The sequence below is a fragment of the Coniophora puteana genome (genome assembly GCF_000271625.1).
Source record: "Coniophora puteana RWD-64-598 SS2 unplaced genomic scaffold CONPUscaffold_6, whole genome shotgun sequence".
NCBI lineage: Eukaryota > Fungi > Basidiomycota > Agaricomycetes > Boletales > Coniophoraceae > Coniophora > Coniophora puteana.
The window spans coordinates 1,315,177-1,327,054 of NW_006913058.1; the positions used below are offsets into that span (position 1 = coordinate 1,315,177).

Here is an 11,878-nt window from a genome sequence, read left to right on the forward strand (position 1 = left end):
GGCCCTAGCATGCGACCCATCGAAGGAGGCAAAAGCGCCAAATCGACCCATACGGGTGGACGAACGAAGACAGGAGAAGGACGGGGAATAAGGAAGAGCAGAGTACGGATATGCTGACGTTGCTGCTCTGCCGGGCTGTCCATGTCAATCATGCGACGTAAAACGCGGGGTGGCGGAGTGCGATGCCAGTGACCGCAGCCTAGTCATCACAGCCCGATGGTCTGCTGCGTTGAGGGATATAAGTACTTGGATGGGCGAGGATCACAACCTGTACCACACTGCTAGTCTGTTCTCTGTCCTGCTACTAGATCTCCTACTACTCTACAGCCGATTCTAATACTTGAGCATCGCCCGCATCACCCGGCGTCAGGATATTTTTCGTGGGAAAGTTGAGAGACCACGTTCTTCTTTAGTGCGAGCGTCTCTGTGCCTTCTCTGTTCTGTCCCTCATCAAATCTGCTGCACTCGCCCGGCCATTAGAGCGTCTCCTGCTCTCTGCCACCCGACCCTCCCTTTTCCTCTCCCCGCCGGTCTATTCGTCTTGTTTTCTAGAAGATTCAACATGGCCGTCGCGTCCTCCTCCGACGTCGTCATCCTCTCCCTCGGCGTCGTCCTCGCCGCAGCATACCTCTTCCGAGACTCCCTCTTCACCTCCTCAAAGCCAAAGGCTGTTCCTATAGCACCTTCAAAGGCCACTAACGGCCATGGAAACCCACGGGATTTCATCGCAAAGATGAAGGATGGCGTAAGTACTTGAAACAGTTAGCACAAGTCATCCATTTTTTCTGACACATTCACAGAAAAAACGCCTTGTCATCTTTTACGGCTCTCAGACCGGTACTGCCGAAGAGTACGCTATCCGTCTAGCAAAGGAAGCCAAGTCCAAATTCGGCCTTACTTCCCTCGTCTGTGACCCCGAAGAGTATGACTTTGAGAACCTCGACCAGCTCCCCGAGGACTGCGCCGTCTTCTTTGTCGTCGCCACCTACGGAGAGGGTGAGCCCACCGACAATGCCGTCACTCTCATGCAGAACCTGTCCGAGGAGTCTTTCGAGTTCACCAACGGCGAGCACAAGCTCGAAGGCCTCAAATACGTCGTCTTCTCTCTCGGTAACCGCACCTACGAGCACTACAACGCCATCGGTCGTCAAGTCGATGAAGAACTCACCAAGATGGGCGCTGTCCGTATCGGCGAGCGCGGTGAGGGTGACGACGACAAGAGCATGGAGGAGGACTACCTTGAATGGAAGGATGGCATGTGGGATGCCTTCGCGGTTGCTATGGGTGTCGAGGAAGGCCAGGGAGGCGATACGCCCGACTTCGCCGTTTCAGAGGTTGACGCTTCGGCTCCTGAGAAGGTCTATCAAGGTGAGTTTCGACATCCAAAATAGAGTTAGCCGTATATAGCTAACGCGGATTGACACTGTCAGGTGAACTGTCGGCCCGTGCTTTGACCAAGACAAAGGGCATCCACGACGCCAAGAACCCATACGCTTCGCCTGTCAAGGCTGCTCGTGAACTCTTCCAGGTCGGCGGTGAGCGCAACTGTGTCCACATGGAGCTCGACATCGAAGGATCTGGCATTACCTACCAACATGGTGACCACGTCGGCGTTTGGCCTCTTAACCCGGATGTCGAGGTTGACCGTCTGCTTTGCATTCTTGGTCTGACCGAGAAGAAGGACACAGTGATCAACGTCGAGTCTCTCGACCCTGCTCTGGCCAAGGTCCCCTTCCCCGTCCCAACCACTTACAACGCCGTTCTCCGCCACTACATTGATATCAGCGCCGCTGCCGGTCGTCAAATTCTCGGTTCCCTCTCTCGGTTCGCTCCTACCCCTGAGGCTGAGGCTTTCATGAAGAAGATGAACTCGGACAAGGAACAGTACGCCGCTGTTATCGGAACTGGTTGCTATAAGCTTGGCGAAATTCTCCAGCTTGCTGCCGGCAACGACATCTCGGCTCCCCCCACCCCGGAGAACACTACCGTCTGGACCATTCCTTTCGATGTCATCATCTCGGCCATCCCTCGTCTCCAGCCCCGGTTCTACTCGATTTCTTCCAGCCCCAAGCTCAACCCCACTTCCATTCACGTTACCGCTGTCGTCCTCAAGTACGAGTCCGTGGCCAACGAGTACACCAACACTCGCTGGGTTTATGGTGTTGGCACCAACTTCTTGCTCAATGTCAAGCAGGCTGCCCAGGGCGAGGAGATCCCCCTCTTGTCATCCCCTGGTGCGGCGAATGGTGACGCTGCTTCGGTCTCGCTGCCCAGATACGCCATTCAGGGTCCCCGTGGTGCGCACAAATTCGAGGGTGGTTACAAGGTTCCGGTCCACGTCCGCCGCTCGACATTCCGTCTGCCCACGAACCCCAAGAGCCCGGTTATCATGATTGGTCCTGGTACTGTAAGTAGTCGTCAACGCGTTTCTCAACGAATAGCTTGCTCACACTTGCATAGGGTGTCGCTCCTTTCCGCGGCTTCGTTCAAGAGCGTGTTGCCCTTGCCCGCCGGACGCTCGAGAAGAACGGTCCCGATGCTCTCGCTGACTGGGGCCAGATCTACCTTTACTATGGCTGCCGCAAGTCGACCGAGGATTTCCTTTACAAGGATGAGTGGCCACAGTACGAGCAGGAGCTTAAGGGCAAGTTCACGATGCGCAACGCGTTCTCGCGCGAGGTGTTCAGACCTGATGGCAGCAAGATCTACGTCCAGGACCTGATCATGGAGGACCGCGACAAGATCGCCGACGCCATTCTCAACGGCAAGGGCTACATCTATATTTGTGGTGACGCCAAGTCGATGAGCAAGTCTGTCGAGGAGGGTCTCGCGAAGATTCTCGGCGAGGCCAAGGGCGGTAGTGCCGAGGTCGAGGGTGCCGCCGAGATCAAGCTTCTCAAGGAGCGCTCGCGGATGATGCTCGATGTCTGGAGCTAAAGGCTTCACGCGTTTAGATGCTGCACTGCTACCTCTGTTCTCTCTTTTCTCTCTCGATGTGGTTTTGGAACTCGCGCGCGAGGTCCCCGGGGACGTCACCGACACAGGAATTGGTTTAGACTGTTTGTGGCCCCTCCTACTACGTATGGAATTTTTTTCCCTCTGCATTATGACCCCTCCCTCCCCTCACTCTCTGTCGGTCGTCCTTTGCCTTGGGTTTCCAGATGGGCTGCCGAATGTCGACGTTTTGTGCCGACGTGGATGAAGGAGGGATGCACGTATTATAGACGTACCTACAGCAGTTATTTATAATCTGTCCCTTAGTCACCTCCCCGTAACGTCTTGATATACCTCGAACAATCGTTTTGCGGACATTAAGTTGTGCGGTGTGATCACGAATAAGTGAGGGGTTCAAATGTTCACACTGATTCTGAAGTGTGCACTGGGGAAATTGTAAGGCCAAGGTCCATCGGACCGGGTGTAATTTGAGAGCTGATGTCACCTTTCAATTTCCTACCCGCCACAGTACGAGCGAGGTGAAGGACTTGCCTACACCGTTCGTTTGACTGGCCATGCTTCGAAGCAGACTATGGCAGTCTACGCAGCTCCGAGCGGTCCCTTCCCCTGCGCGCTCGCCGCCTGCGCTTCGTCTGGGCAGACTCTACAACTCGGCATCGCATACCGCGTCGGGGAGCGCGCCGTCTACCTCCGATGAGCGGAACCCTCTCGAGTCCTCTCGAGCTCAAGGCGAGGACGCGCAACCGTCAAGTGATGTTCCGCTGTCAAATCCAAGTGCCAGTTCGGACGGGGAAGCTTCCGGTAACTCAACTATTCAACTGGGTGCGCCCGAGCAGGGGGACGTAGCGTCGGCCAAGGACTCTGAAGCCTCCCCGCAAGCGCCTGCTGCACCGACGCAAACGCCAGCGGAGCAGACAAGGCCCGAAACGCCTTCGGAGGAGCGACCGCTACTACCACTGTCCAAGTCTCTGGACGTCGAGCAGCTTCGCGGGCGGTTCAACGAGCTCACGGCCGCAGCTGCCGCCGCCGCTCGGGAACGAACAAACAACCTGTCGGCCGTCGCACTCCAGAGATTCTCCCGACTCGGCGCGGAACTCAACAAAGTGACGGGATACGAGCAGATCGAGGCGCTCAAGCAGACGGTGGCCGAGCAAGGTGCATCTCATTATTCTATCTACCACTCACACCACACACTGACATATCTACATCCATGGCCACCTAAGAGGCTAAAATAAAAGCCGCACGCAGAGCTGCCCGGGAGTCCAAAACGGCATACGACGACGCAGTAGTCCAGCGCGCGGTCTCCCAGCGCGAGGTGAACGACCTGCTGCAGCGCAAGTCCGGCTGGAGCGACGCCGACGTCTCGCGCTTCACGGAGCTCGTGCGCGCGGACCACGCGCTCGAGCAGGCCGAGGCGCGCGCCAAGGCCGCGGTGGCGACGTCCGAGGACGCGGTCGACAAGGAGTTCTCCGCGCTCATGCGCGCCATCCTCGCGCGCTACCACGAGGAGCAGGTGTGGAGCGACAAGATCCGGAGCGCGTCGACGTACGGGAGTTTGGCGGTGTTGGGCGTGAACATGTTCGTGTTCGTGCTGGCGATTGTGCTTGTGGAGCCGTGGAAGCGAAGGAGGCTTGCGCAGACGTTCGAGGGCAAGGTGGAGGAGATGGGGGTGGAGAACAGGCGCGTGGTGGAGGAGGGTGCGAGGAGGCTGGAGAAGAGGTTAGAGGCACACGAGCTGTTGTTGGCGGAGGTGGTGGGGCATGTTGCGGTGAGGCAGGCGGTGGAGGCGCCAAGTGCACCTCCAGTTTTGTTGGAGGGTGAAACGTTGGTTGCCTCGGAGGAGCCATCGCCTGATTCTTGGTTCGCCTGGATGCCCAAGACGGACAGGGAGCGACAGATTCTTCTCTCGACAGGGAGCGCACTTGCTGGAGGAGTAGTGGCACTGGGGCTCCGGGCTTTGTTCAGCTAATTTTCATACATCTTACGTTACCCTTGCATAGACCAATATCATACAATCATAACATAGACGCATCTACCACTCAACTCATTTTTTTAATTGCTAAGCGCTAAGCCCCTGATTGCCACGTGAGACGGTGACGGCGTTAGGGACGGGCTCGGAAGACGGAACACGCATATGCCGATGCACTCGACTTCCGCACAACACCGACGCTCTCCCTCTCCGACCTCGAGAAGCGCTGGCTCCAGGTCTGCGCTTGCTATCGGATGACCTCGTTCATGATTGACGCGCATGTAGACCGGAAGGTGTGCCAGGACTGGAAGAACGATTCAACATGCGCCTTCTGCCGTATCATACACGGCGAGCTTCCCTCTACACGCGTCTTCGAAGATGACAAAGTTGTCGCCTTCCTCGGTTCGTGTCTATTCAGCCGCAGGGATGGATGGTACCCATGACCTTGTTCCACAGATATCTTGCCGCTCAGGCCTGGACACACGCTCGTTGTGCCGAAGCTCCACTGTTCGAGACTGTCGGAGCTCCCACCTGAGTACGCTGCTGCGATAGGGCAAGCCGTGTCGAAAGTTGCCAAAGCACTGACCCAAGGTGAGTACTCATGTTCGCCTTAGCTTGGGAGAGGCATGCTGACGCGGTGACAGCGATGCAAAATACCGCTCTAAACGTGGTATGCAACCAAGAATATGCGCAAGCAGTACCCCACGTATGCACCCTCACCCTGCTTGCTTTGCATTGACGTTAGAAAATGTTGAATGTTCTTCTGGTTTGCAGGTTCATTACCACATAATCCCGGCGCCTTCGTTCGACGCCAGCGCACAGAAACGAAAAGAGTTTGAGAAAGCCAAGCAGAAGGACCAGCGGGTCCCGTTCACGAAACGCGAGATGCACCAACGGGAGTTTGAGTCGAGGTCGGAGCTGGATGATGATGAGGGACAGGACATCGCTACCAAGATCCGGGCACGGTTATGACTCGAGTTTAAACCGGTGTGTTGATCGACATGCGCATACTAGACAGGAATATTTAATACACTATCTACTCCCTAAGTTACAATTTCTCTTCACCACTCAACCTGTCGTTTTGAAGAGCCTCGACCAAAACTGGTGGCAATTATGGAACAGTCAACTACCCGCGCCTTCGAGCTCGAGGTTGGACCGCTCCAGTGCGTGGGTTCTGACCAGGCCAGGCCTTTTACACCCGTGTACGCGACGCGACGCGTTTTATTGTTCAGGCGACATACTCCTGCAGCCTTCATTGCATTGGTATAATAATTGACTTGGATTGCACTCGATATTACATACATGATAGATTTAGAACGCAGCTGGGCGTCTCAACGATGCCACACACAGGCTCACCGGCAATTAGAATAATACCACATCGGCTCTTGCGTCTCGGGTAACCTGAGCTCGCGCTTGATAACTTCAATCACCTTCCTTTCCTTCTCTTCGTCCAGATTCCAGCCGCTCCGTATGTGGCTGTCATATATAGCAATGCATGGCTTCAACCCATCGGGTGTCTCAACAAGAGGAAACTCCAGTATCGGGTGCTCTGGGTCAAGCTCCAGGTGCTCTTCAGCAGCCCCAATGGAGACAGTTGAAACCAGGATAGGATCAGCACGGTCGAAGTCCTCACGGGTGAACTCGCTCGAGTACCAGCGGAGGGCGTGGTCAACCAAGATGTCCATATCCACAGCAAAGCCAAAATGTGCTCTGCGTGGCCGCCGAACATTATAGAGATGGGCTTTAGCGGGGTTTAATTGGGGAGGTAAATCAGGTGCAGGTAGAAGCTGCGTATTACAAGTTAGTATATGATTCGTTAACAGGGCTGCGCTAGAGCTCAAGCGAGACCTACCGACTTTCTCTTGGGTTTCTTATCCTTGTTAAGTTAGAACGCTCGGACGAGACATTGATCTGCTCGAGTCTTTCACTGAGGTCCTTTGCGGAGATATTATGACTGTTATCGTTATCCATGGTGCACAGGGCCAATCTAATCGAGGGTTTAGGACAGAGTCAAAGTAAAGTTGTGAGTGCTTGAGTGACAGTGCACGAAAGTCCAACGTGCGACGCGTGAATGGCTTCTCACGTGGCACGCTCATTTGCAAATGACGCGACGCATCGCATCGCGTCGCTTTAGTTAACGTTGCTTCAGCTTCAGCATCGCTTCGCATTGATATTTGCTCATGCCTAACCTCAGCGGCTTGACTAACATAATAAACTAAAACGTACGCCGAGAGGGACAAGGTAGTGTAATACAAGGTGCAGAACACAGGATAACCCTTGAGATGTAATTGTTCGGAAAGTGAATGATCGCAAGACAGCGTTCAAATAAAGCCATAGTGTGCGGCAAGCACGAACCAACAATCCAATATCTCTCACCTGCCGTGGCAATAGTACCACATTGGCTGCTGCAGCTCCGGCAATCCAAGCTCACGTTTAATGAACCCAAGAAACTCCGTCTCTTCCTCCTCGGTCAAATTCCAGCCCAGATTATCATAACTGTCGTAGATGGCGACACAGGGCTTGAGTCCGTCTGGCGTCTCAACCATGGGAACGTTCAACCTCGGGTGTGCTGGGTCGATCTCTAGATGCTGGTGCGCAGCACCCGCCCAGATGTCAGTAACCCAGAAAGGATCGACGTCCTTGAGGCTCTCGCGGGTGAGGATACCCTGGTACCAGCGCAGGGCATAATCAAGCAAGAGGTCAGTGGAGACGGCAAAGCCATAGAACGCCCTCCGAGGTTGCCTATTGGAATAGCGGGGTGCTTCGGCGAGGTTTAATTCCGGAGGCAGGTAAGGAGAAGGAAGTAGCTGCGTATTGTTGCTCAGTTGAGTCAGTGTTGGCCCGCAGCTGAGCAAGACTTACATTCCCACTAGAATATTTGGAAGAGAGCTGATATTGTCTGAGTTTTTCGTCGACGTCGTTGAGATCGCCTGCAGACCAAAATTGCTGGGCGGCGTCAGTATCCATGGGGCGTAGCGTGAAACTGGCAGATCCAGGACAAAGTCGACTTACACTTTCGATTCTTGAAGCGGAGGCTGGACGGACAGTCGGGTTTCCCACGCGACACGCCCAAATATTGGCGCGACGCGTCGCATCACCTTAGCAAGTCCCCGGCCGATACTATCCTCTCGCAATCCTCGTCGCTTGCATCAATTTGGATGAAAAAAAAACGCCGTCCGGGACGATTTATTATCATATGGCGAGGGCCGTAGGATAGACATGGACCTGGCACTGGTCAGAAGCGAGCGACTGCACCTGGGCAGCAACTTACACGGCCAACAGCTCTCTGGGAAACCTTGTTACTACTTCAGTGGATATGGGCACATAGACCCAATCACCTTACTGTAAAAGGTATCGGGCATACCACAAATATCGGCTCTTGCGTCTCCGACGACAAGCCAAGCTCTCCGACTAAACTTGAGGAACTGTGTCTGTTTTGCACCCATTGCCACACAAAGCTACACTTCGTAATTGTCATACATGGAGACACAGGGCCGGAGTCCATCGGGCTGAGGCTCGTGTTTCTGTCGCTCTCTAAATGTCCGTGACGCAGAGGCTACCGATCAGAGAAAGGATCAATAAATTCGACGTCCTCACGGGCCCGGGTGAGACCATCCAATGAGACAGTGATGCTCATTGTTCACAACCATGCATGCGACGTGTCCTCCGAGTCATTGCTTTGGTTCATGGCCAGGATTGACTTGGATTGTACTCGATAATACAAACGTGATGATTTGAGGGTCGCAGCTGGACGCATAAGTGATGCCACCACACTCAGACTCACCGGCAGTTAGCAAAATACCACATTGCCTCCTGCGTCTCTGGTAACCTGAGCTCGCTCCTGATAAACTCAAGCTGCTCACTCTCTTTCTCCGCATCCAGATTCCAGCCGCTCCGTTCATGACTGTTGTATATGGCAATGCATGGCCTCAGCCCGTCGGGTGTCTCAACAAGAGGAAACTCCAGCCTCCGGTGCTCTGGGTTGAGTTCCAGGTGCTTCGCAGCAGCTCCCACGCAGATGATTTCAACATGGCTAAGGTCGGCACAGTCGAAATCCTCACGGGTGAACCTGCCCTCATACCAGCGGAGGGCATGGTCGACCATGGCGTCCGAGGTAACAGCAAAGCCATAATATGCTTTACGCGGCCGCTGAACATTATAGAGATGGGCTTTGGCGGGATTCAGTTGATGAGGTAGAAGATGGGCAGGCAGTAGCTGCGTATTGCCAGTTAGCCTATGTTTTGCGTGTTGAAGCTGAACAAGACCTACCGGCTTCTGAGCCCTATTGGGCTTCCTATTGGGTTTTGTATCCTCGTTAGAATGTCCGGATGACATTTGAATCTGTTCAAGTCTGTCGCTGAGGTCCTTTGCAGAGATGCCGTGACCACTATCGCTATCCATGGTACACACGGGCTGATCTGATCGGTTTAGGACAGGGTTAAAGCAAAGTTGTGCCAGCGAGTGCTTGAGCTCTTGAGTTCAGGTGCACAAAAGTCCAGCTGTGCCACGTGGATGGCTTGTGGATGGAGCTTCTAAAGATCTCACGCGACACGCTCATTTTCAGAGGACGCGTCGCGTCGCGTCACGTCACTTCGCATAAATATGCCTCGCTACTGACTCGACATCTTCATGCAAGCTCTCGTCAATTAGACTCACATGCTGCATATAAAATGTATGCCGCGGGGCCAAGGCAGTATGGTACAAGAGCAGAACGCAAGACAGCACTCTCAAGGAAGCCCTTAGGCCCATCTCGGAAAGGAATTTCAATTGGCACTCTGACTAAAATATCAAACATTAATGTATGCTGTGGGGGCCAAGATAGTATTGTACAAGGTGCAGAAGGCAAGACAACACTTCACATGATTTGTTCGGAAAATGAATGAGACAGAGTGTTCGAGTAGAACCAGGAAGTGCAGCCGGAACGATCCAGCAATATTAATGCAACACCTCTCACCTGCCATGGCAGTAGTACCACATCGGCTCCTGCGTTTTTGGCAACTCCAGCTCAGTCCTAATAAACTCAATGAACCGCGTCTCCGTCTCCACATCCAGGTTCCAGCCAGGAACGTAGTGATTGTCGTAGATAGAGACACAGGGCTTGGTCCCGTCGGGCGTATCAACTGGAGGAATCCGGATTCTTGGGTGTTCCGGGTCGAGTTCCAGATGCCTTTTCGCAGCACCAATACAAATGGTATTAACCCAGGCGCAATTGATAGTTTTGAAACTCTCGCGGGTGAATTTGCCTTGGTACCAGCGCAGGGCATAGTCAGTCAAGATGTCTTTGGAGACAACAAAGCCATAGAATGCCCTGCGCGGTGGCTGATTCGGGGGGGAGTTAACGATGCTTAATTCAGGGGGTAATTGAAGGGCAGGAAGTAGCTGAATATTGTTGGTCAGTCCAGTGTTCGTCCTCGGCTTAGATTGAAGCAAAGCCTACCTCCCCGTTAGAAAGTTTGGAAGAGACCTGGAACAGCCTGAGTTTTTCGTTGATGTCATCGAGATCACCTGCAGAGACAGCGCACTGATAGAGGTCGGTATCCATGGCACGCAGGGTTGAACGTTACACTGCCAGATTATGTACTGAGCGAATCCACAACTGCGAGCGGCCGAGTCACACGACGGTATGAAGTTGAGACTGATGACAACAACGCTCAGTACTTAGATGTTCGGGTTCCCACGCGACACGCCCATAGAGTACGCGACGCGACGCGTTGTTTCCCCCGAACCCCTCTTTATTGCGATTGATTGTGTACCGTAACACAATAGGTGAAATGACCTAAGGTAAAGAACGTAGGATGCTTCTTGGTTCGGGATCGCTCTCTATGAGTGACCATAAGAGATGGTAGGGCCCACGAAGCTGGCATCATACATGGCCAACTTGAACTTAATGTCCGAAGCTTGTTTGACTGGCGGATTAACCTGAGCCGCACTCAGGAAATGCAAGAAGTGATGTACTAGAAGTCGCAGGATGTAGCAGCAATGCCACATGTAGGCTCACCGGCAATTAGAATAATACCACATCGGCTCTTGCGTCTCGGGTAACATGAGCTCGCGCTTGATAACTTCAATCTGCTTCCTTTCCTTCTCCTCGTCCAGATTCCAGCTGCTCCGTATATGGCTGTCATATATAGCAATGCATGGCCTCAGCCCATCAGGCGTCTCAACAAGAGGAAACTCCAGGATCGGGTGCTCTGGGTCGAGTTCCAGGTGCTCTTCAGCAGCCCCCACGGCGACGGTTCTAACCAGAATAGGATCGGCACGGTCAAAGTCCTCACGGGTGAACTCGGTCGAGTACCAGCGGAGGGCGTGCTCAACCAAGATGTCCGAGGTAACAGCAAAGCCATAGTGTGCTCTACGCGGCCGCCGAACATTATAGAGGTGGGCTTTGGCGGGATTCAGTTGAGGAGGTAGAAGAGGGGCGGGCAGTAGCTACACGTTGTCAGTTAGCCTATGTTTTGCTGAGAGTTGCACCACGGCAAAGCGAGGCTTACCGACGTTGTCGTGAAGACGACCAAGGCCCCTATTCTTTTCTTTCTTTTCTCTTTCCTCCTCTCTCTCCTTTCCACACTTAGAGCCAGGTCCGCGCACCTCCGGTCATCTCCGCACGCCTTCGGACACCTTCGGACCCTCCGAAGATTTCGGAGTTTGCTCCACGTCTGGAGTTACCTCGGACCTCTTATGTTTCCCTTCGAGCATTACTCCCGACAACATTCGGACTTTATGCAGACCATGCGGACGCTTGACAGCAGCGCTGTACTACCTCCGCGACAGCAGATGGTTATCGGTAGCATGATCAGGATCCGAAGATTGCGGGAGTTGTTTATATACTGAGCAGTTCGCATCCTAGTCCCCCATCTCGACCTCTTGGTCATTGGGACTAGGTGCGCATTCACTTTGTAGTAGATAGCATGCTTTATTGACTTGGTCATTGGGACTAGTGCTTTCGTGCTCACC

At 53.8% G+C, this 11,878-nt stretch overlaps 6 protein-coding genes across 6 annotated transcripts; 3 read left to right on the top strand and 3 right to left on the bottom strand.

Annotated features, from left to right (window-relative positions):
- The first annotated feature begins 380 nt into the window (after positions 1-380).
- On the top strand, positions 381-3,306 carry CONPUDRAFT_82292 (cytochrome P450 oxidoreductase). Its single transcript, XM_007770481.1, has 4 exons — positions 381-745; positions 801-1,368; positions 1,431-2,407; positions 2,461-3,306. Exons 1-4 carry the CDS (start codon positions 563-565, stop codon positions 2,935-2,937), a joined length of 2,205 nt encoding a protein of 734 aa, XP_007768671.1. The 5' UTR covers positions 381-562; the 3' UTR covers positions 2,938-3,306.
- Positions 3,307-3,445: 139 nt separating this feature from the next.
- On the top strand, positions 3,446-4,977 carry CONPUDRAFT_104598 (uncharacterized protein). The gene is made up of 2 exons (XM_007770482.1): positions 3,446-4,110; positions 4,179-4,977. Exons 1-2 carry the CDS (start codon positions 3,510-3,512, stop codon positions 4,922-4,924), a joined length of 1,347 nt encoding a protein of 448 aa, XP_007768672.1. The 5' UTR covers positions 3,446-3,509; the 3' UTR covers positions 4,925-4,977.
- Positions 4,978-5,146: 169 nt separating this feature from the next.
- On the top strand, positions 5,147-6,051 carry CONPUDRAFT_124360 (HIT-like protein). Its single transcript, XM_007770483.1, has 4 exons — positions 5,147-5,326; positions 5,381-5,515; positions 5,569-5,630; positions 5,699-6,051. The coding sequence occupies exons 1-4, from the start codon at positions 5,179-5,181 to the stop codon at positions 5,894-5,896; spliced, it is 543 nt and encodes a 180-aa protein (XP_007768673.1). The 5' UTR covers positions 5,147-5,178; the 3' UTR covers positions 5,897-6,051.
- Positions 6,052-8,704: 2,653 nt separating this feature from the next.
- Positions 8,705-9,325, bottom strand: CONPUDRAFT_153851 (uncharacterized protein; the record flags this gene model as incomplete). Its single annotated transcript, XM_007770484.1, has 2 exons — positions 8,705-9,139; positions 9,194-9,325. 2 exons carry the CDS (start codon positions 9,323-9,325, stop codon positions 8,705-8,707), a joined length of 567 nt encoding a protein of 188 aa, XP_007768674.1.
- Positions 9,326-9,874: 549 nt separating this feature from the next.
- Positions 9,875-10,466, bottom strand: CONPUDRAFT_153852 (uncharacterized protein; the record flags this gene model as incomplete). Its single annotated transcript, XM_007770485.1, has 2 exons — positions 9,875-10,303; positions 10,362-10,466. 2 exons carry the CDS (start codon positions 10,464-10,466, stop codon positions 9,875-9,877), a joined length of 534 nt encoding a protein of 177 aa, XP_007768675.1.
- Positions 10,467-10,918: 452 nt separating this feature from the next.
- CONPUDRAFT_153853 (uncharacterized protein) lies at positions 10,919-11,522 on the bottom strand (the record flags this gene model as incomplete). Its single annotated transcript, XM_007770486.1, has 3 exons — positions 10,919-11,353; positions 11,416-11,444; positions 11,513-11,522. 3 exons carry the CDS (start codon positions 11,520-11,522, stop codon positions 10,919-10,921), a joined length of 474 nt encoding a protein of 157 aa, XP_007768676.1.
- Positions 11,523-11,878: the final 356 nt, after the last annotated feature.

Bases quoted from the DNA above. Each gene is read 5' to 3' on its own strand.
- CONPUDRAFT_124360 (XM_007770483.1), top strand. From the start codon at position 5,179: ATGACCTCGTTCATGATTGACGCGCATGTAGACCGGAAGGTGTGCCAG. The intron at 5,516-5,568 runs GTGAGTACTCAT...ACGCGGTGACAG, and splicing joins TGCCAAAGCACTGACCCAAG to CGATGCAAAATACCGCTCTA. The intron at 5,631-5,698 runs GTATGCACCCTC...TCTGGTTTGCAG, and splicing joins ATGCGCAAGCAGTACCCCAC to GTTCATTACCACATAATCCC.
- CONPUDRAFT_104598 (XM_007770482.1), top strand. From the start codon at position 3,510: ATGCTTCGAAGCAGACTATGGCAGTCTACGCAGCTCCGAGCGGTCCCT. The intron at 4,111-4,178 runs GTGCATCTCATT...TGGCCACCTAAG, and splicing joins GCAGACGGTGGCCGAGCAAG to AGGCTAAAATAAAAGCCGCA.
- CONPUDRAFT_82292 (XM_007770481.1), top strand. From the start codon at position 563: ATGGCCGTCGCGTCCTCCTCCGACGTCGTCATCCTCTCCCTCGGCGTC. The intron at 746-800 runs GTAAGTACTTGA...ACACATTCACAG, and splicing joins TCGCAAAGATGAAGGATGGC to AAAAAACGCCTTGTCATCTT. The intron at 1,369-1,430 runs GTGAGTTTCGAC...TGACACTGTCAG, and splicing joins TCCTGAGAAGGTCTATCAAG to GTGAACTGTCGGCCCGTGCT.